Raw genomic sequence first — 25,219 nt, 5'->3', positions numbered from 1 at the left:
TTGTTTCATTGTCTTTCATGATATTGTTCATCTGAGTCTTTCCGACATCAGTTTTCTGCAAGGATCCTTGACCCCCGCCCCTTTCAGTCAGGTGAATTAATTTCACTTTCTCTTCTAAACTGAGAATTTTTCTTTTCCTCGATGACATGTTGATCTTTATGCAGTAAGTTATTCATGTTGCCAACTACAATACTGATAAAACAATTTTGTATGCATCTAAACAAATTGCCGTGTTTTTAAAGGAAGCGATGTTGTCACGTGATTCGTTAGTTGCAGTCTGGTACCCTATTTTTTTTATACATTTCTTTACACTAAGTGAGAGAAGCCAAAAGGGCTTCGATATGTACCATTAACATCAAGCAGATTTTACCTCGCGGCCGTTAGGATTCGTAATTTTGACAATTATTGTCAGTAGTAATAGCCACTAATTATCAAAGTGAACAAGCTCAACATCTTACTAAGGGAAGCCATAAAGGCTATCAAACCATTTTCCTGCTGACTTGGGTATTGTACATCGATACTGCCACTTCTCAGCTGTTACAAATATTCAATAATTATAATCTTAACAATTATCAGAGTGACTAAACCGGACATCTTATGATAACAGAGCAGTAAGGCTAATTGGATTACATGTACTTACCTGTTTGTATGGATTAAAATTTGAGTCTTTCTCGGTTTTTATGGAATAAATTTGGCTTCTCGTGAGGTGTAAATGATATAATATTAACCTTAGTGGTACATGTACTTTACTCAACACTTCTTTCAGTAACGAAAACCTGACATCGGGAAACAGAAATCGGATTACTTAACACACGTTATGAATAAAATACTGGTTCTGGATACATATTCAAATAAAATGCGGCCGCTTGTGAGGGGTAAATTTTATATTATTGCACTAATATGCTGGCTGCTGGTCGCGTTAGCCTGGTGGTCTTTTGCGAGGGGTACTTTTGAACACAAACTCGTTGGTGCCAGCGGATTCTGGCTGTAAGGAGTGGGTGGCCGCTGGTCAGGGGGGCCGTTCAAGAGGGGGACCACTGTATATTCAGCCCAGCAAAGCAAATATTATCCCTATGTTCACCTCAGTAAGGCATATAGTGTCCTTATATTCACCTCAGCAGGGCACATATTATCCCTATATCTACCACAGCAAGGTACATATTATCCCTATATTCACCCCAGGTTGTCACTCGTGTCTGTGGAATATCTAAAAATGACAATGCTTTTATGTTTCCTTGTACTCACCAAAACTCTATCCTCTCCTAGTGACAACAACCTCGGCACATTGGCATCCAGTTGAACACCAAACATGATGTCCTTAATGGGCTTGTAGTGAGCACGATAACGCCCTAAGTATGTATAGGGGTCACCCTCAATTATATTCCTCTTTATGAATACACTCACTGTGTACTCCCCGTCCTACAAAAAAGTGGAATTTCGTAAAAACAAGATACACTTAAACTTGAGAAGGACTGCATCATTTCTTCATTAATCAATGGTCAAAAAACTTTCAATCCATCTTATGACATGAAAAAAAGTTGGCAGCAAAAATAAGAAATGAACAAAGAAAATAAAAAGCTCTGTTCTGAAAAGGTCCAATCATACTAAACATCTAATTCTCGCACAGGAAATGTTAGAATGTCCAATCATGCTTTGATACTGATGGAAAAAAAAGAAGAGAAATATATGAATACAACAGAATATAAATGTTTATATGGACTATAGACTGCTTAGTCCCAAGTCTAATGACTAGGCAATTTAGAACATTGTAATGACTCTGGAATGCTTAGTCCCTAGCCTAATGACCAGGGAACTGAGAATCCTGTTATGACTCTAGACTGCTTAGTCTCTAGTCTAAAGATGAAGGAATTAAGAATGCTGTAATTACTCTAGAATGCTTAGTCTCTAGTCTAATGACATGGGAACTAAGAACACTGTAATTACTCTAGAATGCTTAATATCTAGTCTAATGACATGGGAACTAAGAACACTGTAATGACTAGAATGCTTAGTATCTAGTCTAATGACATGGGAACTAAGAACACTGTAATGACTCTAGAATGCTTAGTCTCAAGGCTAATGACATGGGACCTAAGAACACTGTAATGACTCTAGAACGCTTAGTATCTAGTCTAATGACATGGGACCTAAGAACACTGTAATGACTCTAGAATGCTTAGTATCTAGTCTAATGACATGGGACCTAAGAACATTGTAATGACTAGAATGCTTAGTATCTAGTCTAATGACATGGGAACTAAGAACACTGTAATTACTCTAGAATGCTTAGTCTCTAGTCTAATGACATGGGACCTAAGAACACTGTAATGACTCTAGAATGCTTAGTCTCTAGTCTAATGACATGGGACCTAAGAACACTGTAATGACTCTAGAACGCTTAGTCTCTAGTCTAATGACATGGGAACTAAGAACACTGTAATGACTCTAGAATGCTTAGTATCTAGTCTAATGACATGGGAACTAAGAACACTGTAATGACTAGAATGCTTAGTCTCCTATATAAAGACAAGTGAATTAAGAACGCTGAAATGAATCTAGACTGCAAAGTCTCTAATCTAATGACCTGGGAACTGAGAACACTGTAATGACTCTAGACTGCTTGGTCTCTAGTCATATGACCAGGGAAATGAGAACACTAATGACAAAACTGCTTAGTCTCTAGTGTAATGACTTGGGAATTGAGAACACTGTGAAATAAAAACATAAAAAGGCAGTTGCAGTAACAGTACTTAATCAGTGGCTAAATTGGTTCTATTTTACAAATGTAGATGCATGTAGATCCTTTAACATGATAAAGAAGCTAACTAACATAGTCTGATCAGTGGATTTAATTGGGAGATTTAGCTGTAGTTGCAAAATTAGCAGTGCAGGACGATAAACCCATCACATCCCAGAGTACTATACTCACAGCAGTGGCGAGGTACCGAGAATCATGAGAGAATTGAATATGAGTAATGGCATCTCTTGCATATCTAAAAGGTTCCTGGAGTTCATCGTCTAGTGTGATAGAGTCCAAAATCCGCACAGTGCCATTTACAAATCCCACCGCTGAAATATTAATTCAAATGTTATAAAGCATTCCCTCAATATAAGGACCTTCATTATCACAAGGCAAGTATAGTAATGAATCCCATTTCATCAAGTGGTAGAAACATTGTATGTATCATGTACTTAATTTTAAGATATTACACTCTATGACTCTGATGAAAGCATTTTAATTAGTGAGTACTGTGATTTTATTGTCTATATATACACATAATGTGGTGTTGAATTTTTGACAATCAGTGTTTTGTGGAAAACCAGAAAGAAATGTGATTTTTGTTTTTGAATTTGTACAAAGCAAACTGCTGTGTTATATTTTAACCAACAGAGGTTATGAGGTCATTGTTTGATGTTTGTGTGCAGTATAAATCAAGAGGGACCTTCCACACAAATGAGACAACTCACAAATGACAACATCATCATCATGAACACTAAAAGAGAATAGCTCAGAAACTAAGTCTGGCACTTAACTCCGATGTTCAGGATTTTGTAAAATGGCCTCTTGACATTAAAACTTCAATGAGCATCCTGGGAATGGTGTTTTATAAAGCTTTCATATAATCTGCAGTAAACAATGTTCAAACAGTCTGTACCTCAAAACCTTGCAGAGATTTATTTGCATGCAGAGATCTTCAACAGCTTATATTTAAAATTATGCACCACATTTTCAATTGTGTTGAAGTCAGGTGACTGTGATTGCCACGCAAGATTGTCAATATTGTTTTCTTGTTTCCATGCACAAGAACATACAGAGTCATGGCATGGTGCATTGTGTGTGAGTTACTGAGGGGTAAGAGAAGTTGCAAAATTTAAACCCATTTTTAATTATTGGACTTAACTTAAAATTAAATTTTCCAAACTGGGTCTTGCTCTTACTTAATATTATTCTTTCACCCACTACACAACAGTGCTTTTATAATTCATTTTTTCTATGAATTATTTTTCTTTTTAAGCCTAACATTCATTGACTTTATGCAAAATTTATGTAATAATGCAAGTCTCTTCTTCAGTGTATTTTGATATTAATTCATTCTTGAAAATATGTAAACTATTGGTTCTTAATAATCTTGTAACAAAATGTAGAAAACAGCTGAATAAACCTTTAATATTTCAATCAACTAAGTCGCTGTTTTAACTGACATTAACTGTCATCTAGAATTTTGGATTCAAAAACATGATGGAATTTGAGCTCTGAAACTAACAATACAAAATGACCATTTTTGTAATTAGTTTGAGAGACTGTGGGCATTTTGAGTGAACATGAATCTGCTACAATGATTTAAATTTAAAGTTAATAATTTCTTGAATGTTTATCTCTCTCATTTTACCTATGTAAGCTCCCTTGGGGTCATAGGCACAGCACCTAATTAAATTGCCTCTGTCAAACACCCTGGAAACAAGCACTTCCCTGAAATAAAGATTTAGTGAAAAATAAAACTTGAAAGCCCAAATATGTAAGACGGAAATAACTTTTAATACAATCATTTATTATCTGATGACATATAAAATATAGTGATTGTGTTCAGTAATAACAAGTGTTCAAATTGCATCTTATTGATTCCTTAGTTGGGTACAGTAAGAAAATGTTGCTTGAAAAGAATGCTAAGGTAATTTACAGGTGTATGTCCTTGTGTAAAAATGATTCTATAAACACATAATATAGAACTTTCATTAAATTCAGTTTTTTTAAATTTACTGTAACTTTTCCCCAAAGATGAAACCAGAATTTTCATGCATTCCTTGTACAATTCATATCAGATTTCTATAAAGATTTAAATAGTTTTCACATATTGTGTACTTACTTTTTTTCATAATCCCAAACCTTCAGTAGACCAGAATAGCTTCCTATGATCATATAGGGTCTGAAATGTATAATAAACTTCAATTAACTTTATTTAAGCATTAAGTGCACCAGAAAATGTTCTGAATAATTCATCTTCTCATATTGCATGACCATTATAGACCACACGATCAACATTAAACACTGATGAAGCCAGTGTGATTTTGTTGAAAAATCTTCAACTCAGAAGATATTTATGCTCTGAGTATTAGAAATTACTAATGATCATGCAATTTTGAGTTCAAGTTTGCTTTAAAAATTATATTATAGAAGTTTATCAAACAACCATTTTCTATGCCACTATTTTGCTTTTAATAAAAGGCCCTTCATAGAGCTCACCTGGCCTGCATCACTTAACAGTCTTTATTTAGTATTGTAAGAACATAAACTTTATATCATGTCAAATTTATCTATTTTACTATTGTTTGATAAACATTTCCAAAGATAAAGGCATAATTAAACTACATAGTCTCTTGCTCATAATTGATCTAATCCGAAGTTTTTGGAAGTTATGTTTTAATTTTTTATTTAATCTCTGATGAAAAGAGTTACTTGGCTCTCATGCAAATGTTGTTGTTGTTGTTGTAGGGTTTAACGTCATTTTTCAGCACACGATAGGCTATACATGGCGGCCAGTTTTAATGGTGGAGGAAGAACCCGGGACAACCCCGGAAACAACCACCGACCCACGAGAAGCTACTGGCAAGCTTTCTCACATACCCACATTGGCTGAATCCGAGACCTGAACCGGCGCAGACGGAGGTGAGATGGCAGTGATCCATAACGGAGAGCGCTTTAGACCACTTGGCCACTCGTGGCCCCTCATGCAAATGTACATAATAATATACAGGTGTTGTTTTTATATACTATGGCCATGGATTTATTTACTATTGGTAATTAAATCTGGAAATGTTTCAAGATAAAAATATGTTGGGGTATCATTTTTAAATTAAAGCTAAAATACAAAGTATAAATTTCAAATGATTTGTAAGTAATGACACTAGATATGAAATGCAGTCAAATAATGCACAATGCTTGTGATAAGATATAAATAAGAAATGTTACATAACATGACAATACACTTTACAGCAAAAGGTCAAGCCCTATTTCCCCAAACATATCAAACTTGCTTCCAAATATTTAAGGTGGCAAAGTTTAAAGATATAATTCTCTGAAAGTGAATTTATAAACGTAAACATGGTTTTCGCTACAAATATATACTTACTGGGACAAGATCAGTTCAAGAAGGAAAAAGGTTATTTTCATAAAGAAATTCTTAACCTTAATTACAACCTTGCACTTATTTTATGCTAACGTGCAATTGTACATTGTCTCTAACAGCAATGCATTCAGACAAACAACCTATTTTACTTGTGCATCCTGTATTGAAACTTTCCTTTATAGGTGGCGCTCTACAATTTCCTATTTTGCATAGGGTTAGAATTTTAAAGAAAAAGAATTTCTCTGGCTTTCCTCACTGGTTACACTGGCTATTTAAAAAAGACCTTGTATAAATTAGGTATATTTCAAAGAACCTTTCATTCCCTTTATTTTGGTGTATGATTGATGGGTGTAATATGGGTTATAGAGTATACAGCTTGGCCTTACTCCAGATGTGCACCTTTCAAAAAAGTGCTAGCTCCACTTGGTCATTTTCACTTCCTGAACTTCAGAGGTAAATTGTATAAAAAAGAGCCAATAACTTTTTTTTACATTTTATATATTCGGTAATTCATTAATTGCACTTTCAGAAGCTGGTATTGTCTAGTCTGGCAAAATTCATTTTCCCTATTTTATTAGCTGCTATGGACAGTGTACTTTAGGCTAATTCAGGCTGATTTTTTAGCACAAGGGAGCAGTCATTTTAGTTAGCAGTATGCTTAAATCATGTACAATTTCCAAAAGTACAATATCCAAAGAAATGTCATCCACATTACATTAATGTAGCATACAGGTATACCAACATTCTCTCCATTGTGCGTGTTTTAAATGCAAACAACTTCACCTTACATATGTCACTCTCTCAAAAGTACATAATAACTGGTGAGTGCCCCCATATCTGCTATGGGGGTGGGGGTGGGGGTTTGCAAGGGGAAGAACTCTTTGTGACCAGACCTGTGATTCTCGACAGCCAATATCATGGGTTGTTCCCTTGCTTTCAGAGAGAAAGATAGAAAGAGAAAGAGAAAGGCAGACAGACAGACAGACAGAAAGAGAAGAAATCTCTTTACAAAAGAAAACAAACTGATTACATTATACATGAAATGAGAACTATTTCAAACTGCACTTAATTTCATTAAAATGCAAAGATCATGCTAATAATAAAATTTGTAGCATATCTTCATGACCAGCTCAGCCAGTCATGACAAGATCACCTCATTCCTATACATTGATCATGTTCATAATGTGTACTCAAAATCAGATTAAAAATATGGTCTCTAGATTGGTTATATGCACATTCCATTGATCATGTTCATAATGTGTACTCAAAATCAGATTAGAAATATGGTCTCTAGAGTGGTTATATGCACATTCCATTGATCATGTCCATAATGTGTACTCAAAATCAGATTAGAAATATGGTCTCTAGAGTTGTTATATGCACATTCCATTAGATGCCACATTAATAGGTGTTGATCTTGTTTTTATTGAATTCATATGAGATCTTCAACATATAAGCCTATATTCCAATTTATTTATTTTTAAATTGGATCAGAAATATCACTTCCAGATTGGTAACAAGCTCAGTCAATCAGCTGCAGGATCACTTCAATAATATTGACATCATTTCCTCATTATCCAATGTGTCAAAGATCTTGAAGGATATTAGCAAATATTCAAAATTTGATCAAAATCAAATCAGAAATGTCGATTCATAACAAGTTCAGCACATCAAAATCAAGGTCACCTCTGTCAATAAAATGCCTGATCTTGCTCATTAAAAAAGGTATCCTAGATCTTAAAGATAAAAGTTCACATTCCAAGTTTTGTCAACAAGTTCCCCAAACCCACATTGATAAATACAAAGCATGAACATTTTAAACAATGATTATAAGAAAACCTTGATTTTATAATTGTTTTTTAAAAAAATGTATTGTTTTAAAATATTTTTTGAAATACACTATACCTAAACTTACTTTAAAGGGTGGGGTGCTAGGGCATGTATAGCAGCATCATGTTCTCTGTGAATAATCTAAAAAATACAAACATTTATGATTTGCATATCGCAATTTGTACATTTCAAAAGCTACTAGAATAATGTCAACAATAATATTTTAGTAACAATGTATGTTTTTTAAATTAATATTGTTATCGTATTGGAAACAAAACATTTAGTGTGTAAGAAATAAAAATATTGTTGATACTGTATTAGTATTCATAATTTTATTAATGTTATAATTTATAATATAGTAAATAATGTTTCTGTCATTTTGACATCAATTTTATTATCCTATATATTTTAATTAACAAACCTTCATTTCCCTTTGACCCTTTATTCTACCTAAGTCACTCTTTATAAACAAGGAAATCTATATCACTTAAATACTTTTAAAGTAAAAGCAAGCAAATATAATTTCCAAAGGAATGCACTGAATTTCACAACTAAAAGGCAAATCTGGTAAACAGTGATAAACTAAATATTTTATGCCCATAAATTTAGTTAAAACTATTGCAATATTTCATAGCAAAGTTCCTATTCTGTTTTCAGCTTGAGAAATATATGACCAGAATTGTCTATGGATGCCTTTGCCAACATAATGCAACTGAAGAAAACTTGATCCAATCTGCAAGAACAAGTTCCAAGTCAAACTGGGGCCATAAGCTGGTCAAATTTGGCACAATACTTTTAGAATTGAAATTGTTTAGGGATTTTGTCTGAATAAAAAAAAACCCAACTTATTCTGATCTACAATATATACTTGCTTTTGAGTCCAGTCCATCTGCATACAACATAAACCCTGATCTGCCATCACATAATATGCCACCAGATCAGGGTTTATGTTGTCTGTTCTGCTGATTACTCATAACAAGATGCATAGACCCACATCTGCTGGAACATTATGTGACAGCAGATATAATGTGCCAGCAGATCTGGGTCTGTGCAGTTTGAAGATGGACTCGACTTGAAAGCAGGTATTTATGGTACACTCAAAAAACATAATGTTTGCAATAAATATGGGATGTGAATAATACCTGTACTTTTGACCCATCTGCTGTGATGTTGCCAAACACAGCTATACTGCTTCCAACTACAAAATCTTGAATTACAAACTGCTTGGCTTCAATGGTAGCATCTGGAGGGAAATTTGTTCCCTCTTTAGCCCTGTAAGAAGAAAACCAATAGTCAAAATATATATTTGGCATTAACAGTATTTAACATTGACAACTTTGTTTATCCCAGTGTGTCTTTCCAATGTAAAAATTATAATGTACCTAGTGTGCAGTTCCCATGTAACAAATGCACTATAATTATTTTTATTATTATTATTTGCATAATATAATATCAATATGCTGAATTTCATTAATGAAGTGTCATTGGTATTTATATTTGTGTTGCAAGCCTCAAAAATATTGTTTTTGTTCTTAATTAATTTTGTGAATATTCAAGGAAAAATGAAACTAGTTCTGGATTCTTTAAAATAATGCATTTTTTTCAAAACCAATTACCACTAAAACTGATAGCTCACAAATGTAATTAAATTAAGAGTATAGTAAAATTCACATGTTAAGATAAAGTTTTTCCAAAAATAAAATAAAATGATCTGTTAAAAAAATGTCTATGTATTAAAGAGCTTAGTCTTAACATTGCCCTGCTTGCTACTGATTTTCTCTAATGCCACATCATCTTAATAAGTTACCATCTTGAGTTATTTTATGATTTTTTTAAAAATTACAATTGCATATACTATTTATAGAATTAGAATGGTTCTGCATAAATTCTCCTCAAACAAACATAACATAGAACATGCAACTATTTAACTGCATAAGTGTACCTTTCATCCATGTGGTAAATAATTAATTATTAAAATAATAATATTGACTTTATTTAAAATGGGTGACACAATTAGTTGCATGGAATTAGTCCTCTTTGTGGCTTTCTATTATATGCATATTTACATTAAAAGTAATGTGCATAGTCACACACACACACACACACATACACACATATACACACACACACAGCATTGATAATAAGCTATATTATAAACAGAAAGTTTAAATGAGCATGGTACAACTAGGCACACTGTGTATATACAGTACAACTAGGTACACTGTTTATATACAGTACAACTAGGTACATTGTGTATATACAGTACAACTAGGTACATTGTTTATATACAGCATAACTAGGTACATTGTGTATATACAGTACAACTAGGTACACTGTATATACAGTACAACTAGGTACATTGTTTATATACAGTACAACTAGGTACATTGTGTATATACAGTACAACTAGGTACATTGTGTATATACAGTACAACTAGGTACATTGTTTATATACAGTATAACTAGGTACATTGTGTATATACAGTACAACTAGGTACATTGTGTATATACAGTACAACTAGGTACACTGTGTATATACAGTACAACTAGGTACATTGTTTATATACAGTCCAACTAGGTACATTGTGTATATACAGTACAACTAGGTACATTGTTTATATACAGTACAACTAGGTACATTGTGTATATACAGTACAACCAGGTACATTGTGTATATACAGTACAACTAGGTACACTGTGTATATACATTGTTTATATACAGTACAGCTAGTTACATTGTGTATATACAGTACAACTAGGTACATTGTGTATATACAGTACAACTAGGTACACTGTGTATATACAGTACAACTAGGTACACTGTTTATATACAGTACAACTAGGTACATTGTTTATATACAGTACAACTAGGTACATTGTGTATATACAGTACAACTAGGTACATTGTGTATATACATTGTGTATATACAGTACAACTATGTGTATATACATTGTGTATATACAGTACAACTAGGTACACTGTGTATATACAGTATAACTAGGTACATTGTTTATATACAGTACAACTAGGTACATTGTGTATATATAGTACAACTAGGTACATTGTGTATATACAGTACAACTAGGTACATTGTGTATATATAGTACAACTAGGTACATTGTGTATATACAGTACAACTAGGTACATTGTGTATATATAGTACAACTAGGTACATTGTGTATATACAGTACAAAAGTAGTGAGACAACAAAATGGAAGGTTTGTGAATTCATACTTTAAGTTCTAACGTATTTGTCAAACTGAACAGGTTCCACTTAACATCCACTGAATTAATGTAGATATAATTAAATGCATTTATATTTGTATTTTTTCTAATTTCATTTGGGATTCTGTTTCAAATTAGTGATCCGGAATATTGAAAACTTTTTTTACAGAGTCCTTTATTTGGTTTTGGAATGGAAAGGTGTTTAGCTGAAATTGATCTTAAATTGTTTTGCCTTGTTTTCATGCATGAAATAGTCGTTATGTGTTTCAATTCATTTGAAGCACTTCAATGGATATATGGCATATTATGGTAGAAGTACAAACAGATGAATGGTTCATTTCATGTTTATTGCCATCAATAAAAAGGGATACAAATGCTTTCTGCATATTAAAATAGTTACAAACTGAACTACTAACAGAAATAAATACATACATAAATATTTGCCTCACTTAAACATTATTTTGTCAGAAAGGTCTCACTCCACGGTTCTGTACTTTGTACAGCTGAACAATGTCCAGGCCTTATACTCTCCAACCCAAATTATATCCAACAAAATAATGGGAATTAAAGTTCTTTTAACAATAAGTAAGATATACAAGGTCTTGTTTAAATAACCAAGCTTACCAATGAAGAAAATCTGAAAAATTGTCGCAAAATTCAAACTATATGCACAAAATGAAACTGAGGAGCAGAAATTATGTTAAACAAGTCATTTCATGAAATGCTATAATAAGGTCTAAAATCATTCCATTTGACACAAAAATATGTCAGTAACTAAACTGAGTGAGATAATTTGTAAATTTGAGCACTAAACTGATTCATGTTCAAATTAGTATGACTTACTGAGTGATACATAACTGAAGAAAGTAAGAAAAAAATTAACTGAATTCATTTTACTTTCACTTGCATCAAATTCTGTGTTTGAAAAAAATCACATTTTTATTGGTAATTAAATTTGTACCTTGTGGAAGAGGTCCTATTATTCTGACAGATGGATCATTGGTCATCAAGTCTTGAACTTGACAGTTATTATTCAACCATGAGATCCAGTAATTATTCAACCATGAGATCCAGTAATTATTCAACCATGAGATCCAGTTATTATTCAACCATGAGATCCAGTTATTATTCAACCATGAGATCCAGTTATTATTCAACCATGAGATCCAGTTATTATTCAACCATGAGATCCAGAAAACTGATATCCAACAAAGTACATTAAATAGTAAATTCACAGTAGTCTGAACTGCATCATGGCACCTATCATAAATTCAGTGTGCTGTAATTTCCAGCTAGCTGTTTAGAAAGTTACTGTAGTTTTAATTAGAGTATAATGACCTGTACATTATCTTTCTTTTTTCAAAAGTAATATGATTCAAAATATTTGGTCTAAATATTTAAAATATCTTGATGTGAGAAACTGATAAAATATATTTAGAAATGTGTTTATGGAACACAGATGTACTACTGGAATGCCTGAAATGTCCAAATGTATAATTTAATCAACGTGTGACAGACAGACGTATGGATGGATGGACATGGGTAATTTATATACCCCTACCAGCATTATGGTGGGGCATATAAATGCTCATTCAGGCTCAAATTCTGTTCTGACTGAGTGGATCATATAACAGTACTCTCTAAATATAACACTCTTTGGGATCCATAGAGTGAACTGCCTGATACAGAGAAACCCTATAATAAAGTGGTATCCATGACAATATTTGCCTTCTAACTGGAACTGTGTTATAATGAAGGGCCTTATTGTGAGGGAGTGATGTACACTGATATTTTATCATTACAAAAGTTTTTTAGTGAGCTCACCCCCTCCATTTCTTCACTTCAACATAACTGCGACAGTTTAATATTCAACATATCTCAATATAAATTATTTCTGTATGGTAATGGTTTGAGTGCACAGGAGATTAAATGATCTTTTAGTGTTTATGCAAATTGCATTCCAATGAGAATATGTTACAAGATGAAAAATAATGTATAATTTATCAATGAAATTATCGATACTTACAAAGGTTGGAACTCTGGATAATAGGCAAAGGAAACTGATGACACAGGGCCAAGATGAAAATCCTGATACCAATGCACCAACTTCAGACTTTGATCAAAGAACTTGACATGTCCTGCCACATCTCCAACCACTATAAACCTATCATAAGATAACATTGATACATGAACAATAATTGGAGTTATTTATCTCACATTGTACTATATGAATTGGAGTTATTTTTCTCACATTGTACTACCTGAATTGGAGATATTTTTCTCACATTGTACTACCTGCATGTGTTTCCCATCTTATAGATGAATTGTAATGTCTACTGCAGTTTCAAAAGTGGGGGCATTTTTATGACCAGTCCCATTAGTTTGACTCTGTAAAACCAAAATGGGGGCATTTTTACGGCCAGTCACATTAGTTTATTCCACTTAATTAAGTTTGACTCCATCAAAGACTAAAGTGCTGTGACTTATCGCAGTTGCTTTTACTCTCTCAAAGTCTTGTGCTCCGACTTTTCCCAGTTGCTTTAGTTTGACTATGTCAAGGAATCATGCTCTGACTTTTCCCAGTTACTATACTTTGACTCTTTCAAAGACTAATTCTCAGATTTCTCCCAGTTGCTAATTTTACTCTGTCAATGACTCATGCTCTGATGTTTCCCAGTTACTTTACTTTGACTCTTGTCAAAGACTGAGTTATCACAGTTACTTTTGTTTGACTGTAAAAGAGTATAGTGCTCTGACTTATCACAGTTACTTTTGCTTGACTGTAAAAGACTCATTCTCTGACTCATCATCTAATTGATAAAATATTCAAAATTTCACTTGGAAACCGATCCAGAAAACGGGTTCTCATTCCTCTTTTGAATATTCACAAATCTATAAGCACCATACTGTAAATTTAATGACAAAGATAAAAATATATAAATTTACCTGTCAGTTATTGTGAGGACATTAATACCTCGATCTTGAAGTTTGATGATCTTCAAAGCTTTCTTGTTGGCAGAAGGTTCTGTGTTTACAACTAAAATAATATATATATATATGGGTAGACAGATAAGAAATCTTTCAGGAAATTGAATGTTGAAAGTATTTATATTCATAATCTAAAACACTTTTAAAATAAAATCAAGCAAATTTCATGTCAAAAGAATGCACTGAATATCACAACTGAGAGGAGGCAAATCTGGTAAGTAGTGATGAATTAAATACTCAATGCCTACAAAATTTAATTGAAATTATTGCAATATTTTGTTCCCCAAAGTTCATACCATGTTTTTTTCTTGAGAAAAATACAAATTAAAAATGTCCAAGGTGCCTTTGCCAATATAATGCAACTGAAGAAAACTTGGTCTGATGTGAAAAGGCTTGTTCTAAGTCAAAATGGATGCTATAATATGGTCATATCTGGCTTATAACTATAAGACTTTAAATTGTTAAGGGATTTTGCACAAATTAAGCAAAATGAAAAATAATGAACTTGACCTACCATATAGACTCACTTTTAGGTCAAGTCCATCTGCAAATAACATAGACCCTGATCTGCTGTCACATAATGTGCTGTAAGATCTGGGTTTATGTTGTTTGTAATGATTATTTGGTGTCAGGCAAAATAGCTCTGACCAAGGGTCTCCTTTCATAACCAAAATCCCTGTATAATACCTCCAAGCGATATAAAAAGAAACATCAGTATAGTCAGTGAAAGGTCATAGAGGTCATTTCAATAGCAAACTTATGGTCACTGAAGCCTAGAGAGTGAGAGTTCTGATCCTATAATATAGACATTTTCAGTGATGTCTGTCAAGTATTATTATACATATTTGAAAGTTGTATGCCTCTTGTGGTAATCTCCTTACATGTAAGGCATAATTAACTCCTGAATCTTGATCGATATATATATATATATATATATATATATATATATATATATATATATATATATATATATATATATATGTATATAATTCAGTTTGTATTCATTGTCTATTTAAATGTTCTATAAGTGTTTGTTACAGTAGAAATACATTTTTTATTATAATTCAATCCCTAGCTGAGTATTTATATATGGCAAGTTATAGACACAATTATGTTGTCCTCAATAATTTCAAAACTCAAAACATGCAGAAAGCATGCAGAAAGCATGCACAAAAAAAGGTCATAATAATACATGCCAACATGCAGAGGAATCATAAATGATGAAATTATACATGACCTAACTCATAAACACATATGATTTTAACTTTCATGATTGCAATTATTAACTAAGCAAATACCACAGTCCTGTACAAAATGACTTTGAAATCTGTCTAAATTTTGCTGTTTTAATTGGGCTTTTTTCTTGTGGCATAAAATCTGTATTTCTTGTTCTTTTTTATCATACGTGATATAAAATCTGTATTTGTTAGTTTTTTTGTGTATCATATATGGTATAAAATATGAGGTAAGACATAAGGAAGACAAGAAAAACTAAAGACTAAAACAATTTTTGGGTCAAACTTCATATCACTGAATGCTATTGTATGACGAGTTTTAATGAAAAGGCAAACAGTATGTAAAAACATTCCTCATGACAGTGAGCTGAAAAAGAAACACGATAAAGCTGCAACTTTAATAAATTTGAACCAGTCTGCCATATTAAATGTATTTCATGCATTCACCATGCACATTATTTAGCCATTGTAACTTCATTCAATTCATTAACAGCTATAAATAATATCAATACAAAAGTTCTAGTCATTATCATTTATGTAAGTGGATTAATGAAGCAAACTGAAGACATCCTCCTTCTCAGTACTGGACATTTTACATTTATCTGCAGTCGCTCCTCTCCATACTTACAAAATGACTTTGAATAAACACAGGAAAAAAAAACATTCAAAATAGTTTTAAACAGGTTAGTTGTTAAAAATCAAAACAAAAACATAATAAATTTAGGATTTTTTTAGACTTTACCATAATACCCACGACCTGATCCATCACCATAATTAGCTACAAAAATCCACAAAAATATTGATAATTATATTAAATGAAAGTGTTAGAAGACTAAAAACATTAAACTTTTTTTTACATAATACAGCCATTTCCAAATGCTGCCCATGTTTATGTTTATGTTTGACAGAAAGTGTGAAATTATTGCTTTCTAATCAAATCTGATAGACTCTTCAGAACTGGAGTTAGAAATATGTATGGATAATGTGAGGAACTGTAGGATAATACTAAAACTGAAGCAACAGCAAATTTGGAACAGACAAGTACACATCTTCATGAAAATCAGATACTGGAATATATCAATATATTCTTGCTTATTGCAACCACTGACACCTTGTTAAAATGTATTTATAACAAATTTCAACAATGTCAAGCAGATATATTAAACAGTGGAGTAATTTTCCACAAAATCAATTCAATGTGTTTACTATTAGATAAAGTTTAAAACCTAAAAGGTACAAAATTTATTTACATAAATCTCCTTCAAACATACAAGTTGGTTTTGTTCATTAACTGTCACGGATATAGTACAACAAGTAATTAAAATTTACATGTACTCATTAGACAGCATTACTTTGTAAATTATGTACAACCCCCAAAAAGTGCTACAGCTCTGGAATCCACCAGGATGCCTATCCTTGTAGGTGTTCTGCACATTTCAAAATTTGCTACTTCATTGCATTTAATTTCCAAACAATTCTTGTATAGATTTTTGAGCATATAAAGAACAAGATATTCAGATCACATAACTTTAATGCATGTAGCATAACAAAAATAGAAACTAATTTTAACAAACAAATCGACAAGCAAATGAAACCTAAAAAACTTTCATGAAACAAACTATAAGCTCTTGTCATTTCTTTATCAAGAATATGGACCTGATGTATTTCCTAATCATTAAACAGATGTAATTTTTGCAAGTCTATTTCACAAATATTATAGATGAAATGAAGCACACAGTGAGAAAACAGTATTTAGTTATTTCAATCCTAAAGAAATCTACTTTCTGTATAAACTATTACAGTGCCAAATGTAATTCATACTATATACTGTGCAATTTCACAGCAATGAAAAAACCTTTTTATTTTATTAGATGGGACTGATATATGCTGTAGAAGAATGGAAATTGAAACTATGATTAGATTTGCTCTGTATTTTTCTTGCATGTACTTTAGTCTGCAATAAGATATGTACAGTATTCCCACACCATCCCATTTGTTTGTAACCCCCCCCCCCCCGATTTTAAACACAGAGGGCATCAGTCATATAAAAAATGCACAAAACTTAGTCATTTCGTTTGTTCTAACATGATTGTTGCCAGGGGGTCCAAAACATTGTCAACCTGTTAGCATTTCAAATCAGAAGGAAGTTTCTTTAGCAACACAGCTGCCTTATTTGCTTGGGCCAATCTTTTTTTTTTTCATGCAACAGATGTTATGTTGTTCACTGTCTTTGAAAATCTCAATAATTCCAAAAATTTTGGATTTGCACCTCTTTGAACAAATGTATATATGAGTTCTTCCTACTTATTTTTTCAATTTGTTTTAGAAATAGTATAACTAGACTATGCAAATATTGTATGCAGATGACATAGATTTGACTGAAACAGACTATTCTTGAAACCAGAAATGGATAGCAAGCAGTCTGTTTGCTTGTTTACATGAAGAGCTTCCATTTGTGTTGAAACGCCAATAATTCTAAAGTGTTGGAGACCCCTTGGCAACAATCAGGTTAGAAATTATAAATCAGTGAATGAAATGACTAAGTTTTGTGCATTTTTTATATTCTTGTTGCTTTTCATTCATAAAAGCAGTAGGGGGTACAAACAAACAGGAGGGTAGTGCAATGCTATAGTATCCATGCATTCCCTTTACCTATATTCATCAATTCATCTCACAGTCAATACATACATACATACATACATACATACATACATACATACATATGCACACACACACACACACACACACACACACACACACACACACACACACATACATACATACATACATACAATGAATAGACTCTTGGCACTGCAATAGTTACACACACTAAAAATGGAAAGAGGACCACATGTAGAGACTGCCTGCTAAACTAGTACCACACCTTGCTGCAGATCAAGATGATTGTCTTCATGGTCTATGACAAAACATGAGCATGATCAGTGATTCTCAGATGTTAAATTAGAGAAACAAAAATATAATGTAGGGAGAAAGGGGGAAAGAGAGAAGGCTCAATGAAATTTTTCAAGAGAACAAATAAGAGCAAAAACTTTCAATACAAGATCTTGAAGAGACATGTTCTTGTAGCAAGAAAAGAAAGCAGCATTCTGATGTATAAATATAAAAGTAGAATAAGGACATAACCTTATCAAATACTTGTGTAGAAATATCAAAGTATAATAAGGACCTTATAAAATAGTTATATAGAAATGTTAAAATAGAATAAGGACCTTGTCAAATACTTATGTAGAAATGTAAAAGTAGAATAAGGACATAACCTTATCAAGTACTTGTGTAGAAATATAAAAGCAGAATAGGGACCTCATGAAATACTTATGTGGTAATGTAAAAATAGAATAAGGACATAACCTTATCATATACTTATGTAGAAATGTAAAAGTAGAATAACGACTTTGTCAAATATCAAGATAACCACAAATTCCATCTCGAAAGTGGAAGTTATAATACATGTGTGGAATATGCATGAAATTCTTCTAATCCAAGTAAATCTAGAAAGAAAAAAAGCTGGATCCAGAACAATGGATCTAGTAAAGACAAATATAAGAAGCAATTCCATGAAATTATGTCCCCTGTTTTGTATTTGCCTTATCAATACAAAAGCTGATTTAATATAAAATCAGGTTGAAGTCTAATGATAATTAATGGAGTTGTTATGTCAAAATGAAAGTCAGTCTGTCTGATAATCAATGGCAATTAAACACTAAAAATTAAACAGTCACAGTCTCATGAAAATCAAAATGCATACCACATCTGGTTGAAATCATGTAATAATCAAGAGATTCACTTTGCAGGAAAGAAAGTGGGTGGGTCTCACAATCAGGGGCTATAACCTGCTTAACAATAATACAGAATGCATACACCTGAACTCATCATAGTCTAATCAATATTAAGTTACATACTGAAAATTCGATAAAATTCAAGAATAAGCAAAATATTGTGCAGGAACAAAAGTGTCTGGGTCTGACAATCAGGGGCCATGACTGCTAAATGAGGACACAGAATTCTGACAAGCAAATGCAACCATGGTCTCATCCATATCAAGCTAATAATAATAAAGACAATGTGTTGAAACAAACATAGGTAAGTCTGACAATCCGAGGCTATAACCCTGATAAATAATCACGTAGAATGAAGATAGCTGAACACCGCCAAAGTCTCATCAATAATTTTGTAGCTGCAAACCAAATATAGCTGAAATCCAATAATAAATTAAGGGAGTTACTGTGCACAAACAAATGTCAGTGAGACTGATAATCAAGGTCTATAACTCTGCTGAACAATCACATAGATCTCCAACAACTGAAAATAGTTAATGTCTATCATCAAGATCAAGCTGTATAAGAACTTTGGTTAAAATCCAATAACAATTATGGAGTTATTGTGACAAAACAAAAGTGGGATTGATGGTTGAACAGGACCAATTTAATGTTACCACTTTTCTACCTAAGGTGGGGAGGCGCCCCAAGTGGCCGAGTGGTCTAAAGCACTCTCCGTTATAGATCACTCCATCTCACCTCTGTCTGCGTGGGTTCAAGTCTTGGATTCAGCCAATGTGGGTACGTGAGAAAGCTTGCCAGTAGCTTCTCATGGGTCAGTGGTTCTTTCCGGGGTTATCCCGGGTTATTCCTCCACCATTAATACTGGCCTGCCATGTATAGCCTATCGTGTGCTGAAAAATGGCATTAAACACTACAACATCAACAGCAACAACAACCTAATGTGGGGAACAGTAAGATGAAATAGCCACAAAATATATTTAGTAGTTTCTTCAATTGATAAAGAATAACCATGGAATAATTGTTGCCTGGCAGAGACAATTATTTATAGCTATGAAGAAATGTATAGAAATGCTTTGCAAGAAATTTGAGTGAACGTATATATTATATTTTACCTTTTGTGAGGGGCTTGTTGCTATCCCACACAACTAAGTTGCCAATAGATGTAGCTGTTAGAGCTCGAGAACTTTTTAGTTGATAAATAGACTGACTGTAACGTCCAACTGGCTTGTTGAAGTCTTGGTCAGTCAGAGGAGGAGCAAAATATTCCATCCTGCCTGTATCCTGTTATAAATAAAAGATGATCAAAATATCTTCAAAATCTTCTGTCATCATCATCATCATCATCATCGTCATCACCATTATCACCATCATCATCATCATCATCATTCTCAAGACACCACTATCACATTCATGCTAATCATTATCAACATTACATTTTTCCTCTTCTTCTTTATAACTGTCTTACGGTAAATTCTTAATTATTCTTGGCACTAAATAACCTAAAATTGTGTCACTGTGCCATAAAATGCAAAAACAAATCATTATGATTGTGTTTCAAAACTTTTTCACCATTAAAAGAATCGTCAATAAAAATATGTACCTCTCTGTACCATCATACCACTAACAACAGCATAGCTGTTTTTTATGTTGTAAGTTTTATTTTTCATATCATCATGTGTCACAATCATCACCATCACCACCACCACCACCAACATTATAATAAAATCAATCCCCATCAATGACAAAACAACAATGATCTCCTACTGTATATGTATACAATATTCCATGCACTGTATGTTTACTATGAAATATTATGTATTCTCCATTCAGACCTACTAAATTTAAAACAAAAATGGTCATGCCACATGTGGATAGAGCTTAGATTTTACCAATTTAACAGTAGCAGCTGTATATCATTTGAAATAGTGCACTGTATTTAAGTCCAATAGAACGTAGCCTATTTAAATATATCCTACTAGTTTTCTGAAAAAAATACTTTTACTAAATTAAAAATAACAACTTAAACCTACACATTGAGAGCAGACAAATGAATGCCAATATCAGTTAAAAGTATAATTATTACAGATGCTGAAATTCCTGTACAAACTGGTCATTTTGGGTAACATTCTACAAGGTATTATCAGTAGGACTGTTATTATGATCTCCTTTGCAAAACATTTCACCAATGGGGGGAGAGACTATAGAAAGCATAATGCTCTTCCAGTTTTATTCACAATTCCTTGCATAAGAATACTCACAATGACTGATAAAAATTTTAAAATTCCCAAATAAGGACAAAAGAGGACAAGTTCAAACAGGGTAAACTGCCTAAAATAGTTTCAGTTTAACCGTATATCAGCTGCAATCATTTAGAAAGTCCAAGTCCTTCTCGGTTGGATCATCATGATGGAATACATCCTAAAGCAAATAGGTGGCTCATCAGGCCCACAGAGAAAGGTCAAGGTCAAGGTCAACACAAAATTTCAAGCCTTTCTTTTGAATGTTACACTTATTAGAAGCCGAATTTCCATATGTTTTATAAATGTAAGTACTTGCAATGTATATAGTACAAGTCCATTGTAGTGCTAAAAGCCAATAAGGATAATTGATCTAATTATTGTGATGTATATAATTATTTCAATTGGTTCCTACGTTAAAAAGCTCAATCTCTAGAAAAATTAAATAAAATTAAATTTTTAACAAATATAAAAAGAACCTGTCTCCAGTTTCCATAAACTTCTTAAAGTGTCTACCTCAAACTTTCTTATCACATTTTTGGCAACTATGGATTTTTCACTGAGCATTAGGTAGGCATCAATTATTAATTTTATTTCATAATACATGTATCTTGAATTCACCTAAAGTTTGAGTAATATAGGTTATACTGATTTAACTATTTCAGCTATAGGTGTCCTACTGCAGAATCTCAAAATGCTTATGTTTAAATGCCAATTATTCAGGTGTTCTTTGCTTGCTCATCTATCAATGTTCACATAAGATTTTGATATAAAAGTCCCAGGAAATACATGCAAGAAAATGTGTCTGAAATACATGGATATTTTTAGATGAGGCCAACCAATAGGAGTGATCCAGTGTAAACATACTGAATATCATGCACCACATATTTGAAAACATTAGTACTACTCTTTGCACTGGTAATAATTAGACCCAACATTCTCTTGTCCAGACCCAAATGGGTACCCAGCCGCCATTGCAAAAGTCCAAAGCAAATGATAACTTTCATCCGGAACATTTGTGATAAAAACTAATCATCAATCATAGATAAACATATTTTGTATAAACTATACAAGTATTACATTTTGGAATAACATTAAAAAAATTTAGATCAATAAATGCATCTACATTACCATATTTGAGGATTTCCTACAAATTTAGGAAATCCTCAACTCCCTTTTCAAGAGTAGAAGGATTCCTTGATGTATACAAATTTAAAATAAAAGAATTATTTTTCATCCTTTCAACTAGATAACTTGTGCCCTGATAACTCATGAACCCATTTTTTAAACCAGAAAATACCCCAAAAATTGATCCCTATTGGTTGAACTTGAAGAAAATAGTGATTAAAATTGGTAATGGAAACTTTGCTATATTGCCCATTTTATCGTCGAAAATGGTAGAAAGGACCTGGAAACTGTAATCAACATCATGAAATATCAACTTTTAATAAGAAGTAATATAATTTGTTACATTTTTTTCAAACGACATTCTTAGCACACTGCATTTAATGAAATTCGAAGACATTTCGATCAATGAAATATCACTTATGCCTAGTAGAGGCAGTACTTTAATAAATAAATATCAATTAAAAAAAAAAAATTATCAATTGAAATTTGTGTTTGAGTTATGTCTTTTAGTTCCTTTTAAGTGCAATCATCATAAATGCAATGTCTCCTCTTGTAATTAAACATAAAATGTGTCAATCTACTCTAACAGCTATGTCCGGGAGCATTTCTCTGAGAACTTAATTAAATGCCCACTGTGTTTTATATCGGACTAGAGGAAGCATTTGTTGTATTGTTGCACTAAATAAAAAGCAGGCCCCCTTTTCTTTTATCATGTTAATTAAATCTTTTGAATCAAATAAAGGAGATGGAATTAAAAATAAAAAAAGCCCTACAAATCCTACATGCTTAAGAACCAGTGGCCCCGGTCATATGTCAGGTAACTCATTTCAGTTGATCAATCAAACACTGTTATAAATTTTATTGTGTAAGTAATCTAATGAAACTACCTTAAATTAACCTACTCAATCATAACTGTACTCAAAGATAGCAAGACAACCAAGCAAAATGAGTACTTTGTAAAAGAAAGAGCTTTGTTTCACAGATACGGACCATTGTGGTAAAAACAAGTTTCAGAGAATTCCTGAATTCACACATTGAGATATCCTCAAGGGTGATAAGAAGTTTCACTATTACTTGCAATGAAATTATGGCATCAATATTTTACTAACTGAAAAATACAAAAATTGAGTTTCAACGTAGACGATTGTCTCACAAAATAAATGTTGCGTGTTTTTAATAAAAAAGAATCTTGTTTGTTTGTGTATCAACAGTTAGTCTGGTTCCCTACTTTGGAGACACCTATTTTCACAAAATACTATTATACGTCACTCAGGGAACCAGACTAATCAACACAAAAAAAAGCCATGACGTAATACACGAATGTTTTTGAGTACCGTGTTTGATTGTTGAAACCAGCTGGGATCAAGTTATCGATCTTTCAGATGTTGGGCATTTTGAAAATAAATGTAATTCATAGAGAATAACAAACAACTTCATCAGAAAAAGCACTTTATTGACAATTTTTCTAGAGTCAATTATAAAACGAGGATTCAGCCATTAAACAACCCAGTTCCCCTCCCCCACACACCCTATGGTTTTCTGGATGTTTAGCAGGTTTTTTTGGAGGTCCCTCGGTAACTCGCACCCTTGCTTATAGTGCAGTCTGTGTTTTGGGACCCTAAGCAAGTTATCGAGGGAGAGGTGTATAACAATAACATTGTCTGAAGTATGATAAGCAAGATAAAAATGTAAAATCTCTATTTGAGGAAGAATTCTGAGAAATTCGGTGAATCTAGTGCCTAGTCTTTTTGCTGTTATTAGCATTCATTACTACATTTATGTCACCTCTAAAACCAATAGATCAAAAGATATTTTCTCTCTGCAAATTGTACAGCTTCAAAAACAATTTATGTGTAGTCTGAACATTAAAGAAATGTTTCTGCTAAACACATGCAGGAAAATCAAAATTTCCAGAAAACATATGGTGTAGCTATCACTCTTTTTTAATTTGTTCAAATGTATACAGATATCAGTAGTAAATCTAACTTACAGTGATTTTCTTTCACTGGCTTGGAATTGCCAGAGTAGGCAAAACAATGTTGTTAGCCGTTTGGGAAGTGTAACTGACAGTGTATGCTTTTTTTGAAGCTTGAACAGTCATGGGAAACTGAAGTATGATGTAATATCTTGCTGAGATAGTATCATCACTGGAATATTCTAGATTTGTGGCCTTACATTTATACCATGAAATGTAATGAATTCATTGAAAATTTTGTAACTCACCATGGAAAATTATTAAAATAATTCTGACTTTCTAAAACAAGGTATGCATATCATGTATAAGTTGGGTTTAACTGCAAAACAACATAGACCCAAAATTTGCAATCGTATAAAGCACTGGCAGATTAGGGACTATGTTGTTTATTCTATAGATTACTCCTAGAAAACTGCCCAGATTTGCTGCTGCATTATACACTGACAGATATGTGTCTATGCAGTTTGCAACTGAATTTGATTATGTGCGAGCATGTATGGTATATCAAAGGCTGCATTTCATACTCACCCACTCATAAAATATCACTTGAGAGTCACTGTTTGTCACCAAATAGTGGATATCTTCAGGATTGAAGAAGATGAAATTCTAAAATGGAATAAAATATGGATATAATACAAAATTATTTAAATAAAATCTTTAAACAAAAGAAATGAG

General features: G+C 32.6%; 1 protein-coding gene across 3 annotated transcripts in view; it reads right to left on the bottom strand.

The window, feature by feature from the left end:
* LOC149777018 (cilia- and flagella-associated protein 251-like) overlaps positions 1 to 25,219 on the bottom strand; it is a 73,101-nt gene that overhangs the window by 28,575 nt on the left and 19,307 nt on the right. Inside the window, exons 9-19 of one of the 3 annotated variants that reach the window (XM_089941779.1) lie at positions 25,073 to 25,150; positions 20,317 to 20,485; positions 16,147 to 16,182; positions 14,128 to 14,218; positions 13,208 to 13,345; positions 9,098 to 9,227; positions 8,041 to 8,096; positions 4,866 to 4,925; positions 4,392 to 4,471; positions 2,930 to 3,069; positions 1,246 to 1,419 (exon numbers count right to left, since the gene is read on the bottom strand). In XM_089941779.1, the coding sequence (XP_089797905.1) occupies positions 1,246 to 1,419; positions 2,930 to 3,069; positions 4,392 to 4,471; positions 4,866 to 4,925; positions 8,041 to 8,096; positions 9,098 to 9,227; positions 13,208 to 13,345; positions 14,128 to 14,218; positions 16,147 to 16,182; positions 20,317 to 20,485; positions 25,073 to 25,150 (1,152 nt within the window). Of the gene's footprint in view, positions 1 to 1,245; positions 1,420 to 2,929; positions 3,070 to 4,391; positions 4,472 to 4,865; positions 4,926 to 8,040; positions 8,097 to 9,097; positions 9,228 to 13,207; positions 13,346 to 14,127; positions 14,219 to 16,146; positions 16,183 to 18,288; positions 18,322 to 20,316; positions 20,486 to 25,072; positions 25,151 to 25,219 lie in introns of all 3 variants that reach the window. The other 2 variants (XM_089941780.1, XM_089941781.1) reach the window with 2 other exon arrangements.

This window comes from Sinohyriopsis cumingii, chromosome 18 (genome assembly GCF_028554795.1).
Source record: "Sinohyriopsis cumingii isolate HCF-2022 chromosome 18, ASM2855479v2, whole genome shotgun sequence".
NCBI classification, from domain to species: Eukaryota; Metazoa; Mollusca; class Bivalvia; order Unionida; family Unionidae; genus Sinohyriopsis; species Sinohyriopsis cumingii.
Note: the sequence above shows the minus strand (reverse complement) of the source record. Positions and strands in the feature narration are given on the sequence as shown.